This window comes from Echinops telfairi, unplaced genomic scaffold (assembly GCF_000313985.2).
Source record: "Echinops telfairi isolate 266 unplaced genomic scaffold, ASM31398v2 ScPeMD7_7463;HRSCAF=8501, whole genome shotgun sequence".
NCBI classification, from domain to species: Eukaryota; Metazoa; Chordata; class Mammalia; order Afrosoricida; family Tenrecidae; genus Echinops; species Echinops telfairi.
The window spans coordinates 2,713,086-2,717,783 of record NW_022111363.1 but is presented as its reverse complement, the minus strand read 5'-3'; the positions used below and the strand labels follow the sequence as shown (position 1 = coordinate 2,717,783).

At 52.9% G+C, this 4,698-nt stretch overlaps 1 protein-coding gene across 1 annotated transcript in view; it reads right to left on the bottom strand.

Annotated features, from left to right (window-relative positions):
* IFT46 (intraflagellar transport 46) overlaps positions 1-4,698 on the bottom strand; it is a 15,145-nt gene that overhangs the window by 8,196 nt on the left and 2,251 nt on the right. Inside the window, exons 2-5 of the mRNA XM_004712782.2 lie at positions 4,216-4,340; positions 1,981-2,055; positions 1,766-1,859; positions 1,023-1,151 (exon numbers count right to left, since the gene is read on the bottom strand). Coding sequence (XP_004712839.1) covers positions 1,023-1,151; positions 1,766-1,859; positions 1,981-2,055; positions 4,216-4,340 — 423 coding nt within the window. The remainder of the gene's footprint in view (positions 1-1,022; positions 1,152-1,765; positions 1,860-1,980; positions 2,056-4,215; positions 4,341-4,698) is intronic.

Sequence of the window (4,698 nt, the reverse complement as noted above, 5' to 3'; positions counted from 1 at the left end):
ACCCTGTGGGTCAGTCAGTGGGACTATCACTGCCAGGGGGACCCCTGTGGGTCAGTCAGTGGGACTATCACTGCCAGGGGGACCCTGTGGATCAGTGGGACTGTGACTACCAGGGGGACCCTGTGGGTCAGAGGGACTATCACTGTTGACGGGAGTAGAAGGCCCAGTCTTCCTCCCGAGGAGCTGCTGGTGGTTTCGAACTGCCGACTGTGCGATCGCAGCCCCACTCGGAACCACTACCCCACCAGGGCTCCTGCAACACACCTACTGAAGAGAAATGACAATGCGCGCAGTCTGACTGGGTCCTAAAAAGGAACGGAGTAGTTGCTGGGGTTGGGATAGTGGGACACAGGGCGTGACAACTGATGGAGGGGGTGGGGGTCTAGAGGAGCAACGAAAATGTCCTTACACAGAGGGGACGGCTGCACGACGCCGTGAACACACTAAAGCCACTCCACTGCATACTTCAGAATGGCGGAGTTGATGGCATATAAATGATGCCTCAAGAGAGCTGCTATAAAACGGACTGGAACCGTTAAAAAACCACACCGACCCTGAGTCGACCCAACAGGTGGCGATCCCAGGTGTGTCAGCATATCAGTGGGTGGCATTTGCAAAGCAAGCCACCAGGGCTTTCCTCTAAGAGGCCTCTGGGCGGACTCAAAAGGTCAAACCTGACCGTGTTAAGTGTCAGCACCAAAAACCAGGACTGGACTGAGATCACAGCCACCCCTTTTGATGGACACTAAGCCAACTTGAAGGAGCCCTGGTGGTGGAGTGGGTGAGACGTTGGGCTGCTAACCAAAAAGTCAGTAGTTTGAACCCACCAGCCACTCCTCAGGAAAAAGACGAGGCTTTCTGCCCTTGTAAGCTTTATAGCCTCGAAAACCCAAAAGGGCAGCTCTACTCTGCCCGGTCAGTTCGATTCGATGGCAGGGGGCTTGCAATTGGGGCTGGAAGTGCTGGTAAGGCCCTGTTCTCATCCCACTCAGGCTGGGACCTGTGCTACGCTAGTCTCTTACCGTCACATTGTGCTGCTTGGAGTTCTCTGTTAACCAGAGGGAGAGCACAGTAGGATCTGACTGCTTTGTGGACGGCTCATCCAATACCAACAGGCCGAGGTTGTCCGGCTTTCCATCAGGACGTGGGACCTGATTAAGGGAGAGGTCAGAAAGGCAGGAGGAAAACGGTGGAGACCTGCGAGGGATGCCTCTGCCAGTGCGTCACGGTGACCCGGCAGGGCAGGGAGAAGACATGTCGTACAGGTACCGAGGGGAAAATGAGGAGCTGACGCCAAGGGCTCAAGCAGAAGGCAAATGTTTGAGAACGATGATGGCAACAAATGTACAAATGTGTTTGACACAATGGATGGATGGACGGATTGTGATAAGAGTTGTACGAGCCCCCAATAAAATGATTAGACAAAAAGTACAGCCAGAACGCTCCTTAGGAGCAAAGCTGGCTTTGTCTCATCTACTTTGGACATGTGATCAGGAGGACATCATGCTTGGCTAAAATAGAGGGTCAGCGGAAAGGAGCAAGGCCCGGAAGGAGATGGACTGACACGGGGGCTGCAACGATGGGCTCAAACCAAATGCAGCAACAATGGTGAGGCCAGCGCAGGGCTTTCTATGGTGCATAGGGTCCCTGTGACCTGGCGCTGACTGGCTGTATCTAACAGCAGCAGCCAATGCAAGTCATGGAAGTTAATGCCGTCAGAGGAAACAGCTCAGGCGTCATTTTTTAAAGCTGTTGTTGGCTGTACCTTTAAAAAGGCATCGATGTCCCCCACAGCCGGGATAAAGTCAGGAATGAACGGCTTCAGTTTGTGGTCCAGGTCAATCAGCTGAGGTGTGTACCTATGGGGTAGTGCCGGTCAGAGAAAACGGCGCTCTCACTCGGGGAGACACGCTGCTCTCCGAGTAGAAGGTGGGAAGAGCTGGGGCACAGCGGGGGGAGTGGGAGGCTCCAGCCACTTACCTACTGATGTACTGGAAGAGCTCCTTAATCTCGGCCGAAACGGGCAGATGCTCATAATCTGCAGGATCGTAGGCCCTGGGGAGGGAAGAGCCCAGTCCAGGTGGCCAGACAAGGGCAAACATCAGAGTCTTACTCTGGCTTCACCTCAGGGTCACGACACACGGAACCCAGCTTCTACCTCCTTCCCAACCAATCTTCTTTGGAGGTCTCCGAAGCAACTTAGGAAAGGATGACCTCTCCATCGGGCCTGACAATGAAGAGGAAGAGCCAAGCAACATCAAAGCACGGCTGGGCTGGGGCTTTAATGCAGCGTGCTCACTCCCTGTGTGTGAATGAGGGAATAAAGAGGGAAGGTGCATCAGACATTTAAACTTCTGGTGCAGTGTGCCCCCAGGAAAATAGTAATTGTTCCAAAGATGTTTTTAACAGGATTATTATTATTAGAAAAAATAAAAATGAAATGTCCGTTATTGGAGAGATGATTAAAAAACGGCAAACCAAACTCACTGCCATAGAGTTGACGCTGACCCAGAGGGACCAGCTGTGGGTTTCCCAGACAGAAACTGTCCAGGAAAGTAGAAAGCCCAATCTTTCTCCCAAGGAGCTGCTGGTGGATTCCAACTGCTGACCATGTGCACTGCAGTTAAACTCATAACCACCACACCACCAGGGAGATGGGTAGGCATATCAAAATGAATACAACATAAATTCATTGCCACTGAGTCGTGTCTGATTCCCAGGGCTCCCGAGGCTAAATTTTCACAGCTACGCCAACTGTTGCATGTTTCCGCCACTGCTCTCAAGTCAATGCCGACTCACGGTGGCCCGACTTCGGGTTTCCAAGGCTGTAAATCGTTACGAGAGTAGACAGCCTCTTCTTTGTCTCCACCCACCGTGCATTAGGCACCCATGCTCACCCGATGGATGGGGCCCCGGGGCTTCTTATGTAAGACTACCTCGTTACTAAAAGTTACCTGAGTTATACTGAGAGATGAAAATGTACACTTTACTAAAAGAAACAACAGGAGATTAATTAACAAGAAAGATATCATGAATGCTGGCAGAATCTTTGAGTTGGAGGATTAACTAACCAGATTCTTTGAAGGGTGTTAATAAAAAATTAAAGACTTAACCTTACATTTCCCTAGAACATCATTTATGGAAGTAAGATGTGATCAAGGAGTTGGGAAGCATGAGGAATCAGTTGGGAGGTTACATTTTTGCCTGATGCCTTTTAAGGATCATAAAAATGCAAGTATTTTTTATGTTTACTCAGCTGCTTAATTTAATGGATGATGCATGCACAGGGTATAAGGCAGCCAGCACGAAAACATATAGATTGAAAGGTTGAGTCCCCTCCCCACCCTGTGCCTTTGCCACACTTCTCTGCCCAAAGGTGCCTGCTGTCCAGGGTGCCAAGCCTCTTTCAGAGAAAGTTCCCACAAGTTGTGTAAGCTTCGCACAGCACACATACCCTTGCATACCTTTTGAAAACTTTGCCCATGTTTCCTAGAGATTGATCTTTGCTCATCATAAAGAGCTGCCTCTGACTTCCACTGAGTGGACAGAATTCCATGGTTGGCTGGGCCTCAGTCATTTAACCAGCAACGGATTTCAAATGATTGGGCCTTAAAACCCATTCCAATTAAAACCTGGAGCTGGGTTGTGACTATCTGGCACTAAGGCTGGCACAGGATAGGAAACTCTTTTGGTACACCTGTTCCTGGGCACAGCTCTGTGCTGTAATCACTGACCCATGCACACCAGGACAGCCTTCTCTACCGCGGTGCGCGTCACTCAGGCCGCTGCCTCCGACGCCATCCCTCCCCTCTCCCTCCTCCCCTGTCCAGGGGCCAGCTCTTCCAGGGTGTGCACTCATCTGGTAACATTCTGCTTCCGGGGGGCTCCTGACGCCCTTCTCTGCCTGTCCAGAGAAGACGTCAAGGCTCCGGCTGACTGCTTGGCATGGCTGCTGTGTCCCTGCTGTGTCCCTGCCCACCACGCCGAAGGGCAAGACACGTCAGTTTACTCGTCCCGGTTCCTCGGGGAACTGCACGCTCTCCCCAGGCTGCCAGTGCTTGGGAGCGAGGAGAATCATCCTCTGAAAACCCTCCCTCGAGGGCAACAGAGAAGCCGGAATTTCGCTTCCCAGTGAGACCCGCTCAGCCCGGGGTTTCGAAGGAAGCGCGCGTCCCCGTAGCTCGGGTGGCAAAAGCAGGGGGTCTTTCCCCTCACCCTTCCAGAGGGGCTCCGTGCTCCTCGTCATCCTCATCCTCATCCGAGTCTGTTTCAGAGGAGTCCTCGTCGTCGTCGTCGTCGAAGACCCGCTGAAGGGTCAGCTGTGAGGGCTTCTTCTTCTCCTGAGGCAGGCCGGAGACAGAGCGGGCTCAGAGGAGCGCTTTATACAAGTCCGCGCGCGGTGCACACGTTTGTGCACGTCCATAGGGTCACATAAGGAGAACGCTGCCCAACTCCCGCCCACCGTTCTAACCTGGCACCAAATCACCAGACAGACAGCTGGCCCTCCTCAGGCGGCCTTGGGCAAGGCCTTCGGCTCCTGCTACCACAAACTGGCCTCCCACTTTCTAGCGCCACATTCCGCGTCTCGCCCCGCGGCGTGACCTAAGGTCTCTGCCTTCCATCCTTTCGACTCATCATGGAGGGCCGCTGGAAGAGAGGTCACGAGCGACTCCCACCCACAGCGTGGGCCTCTGGAGA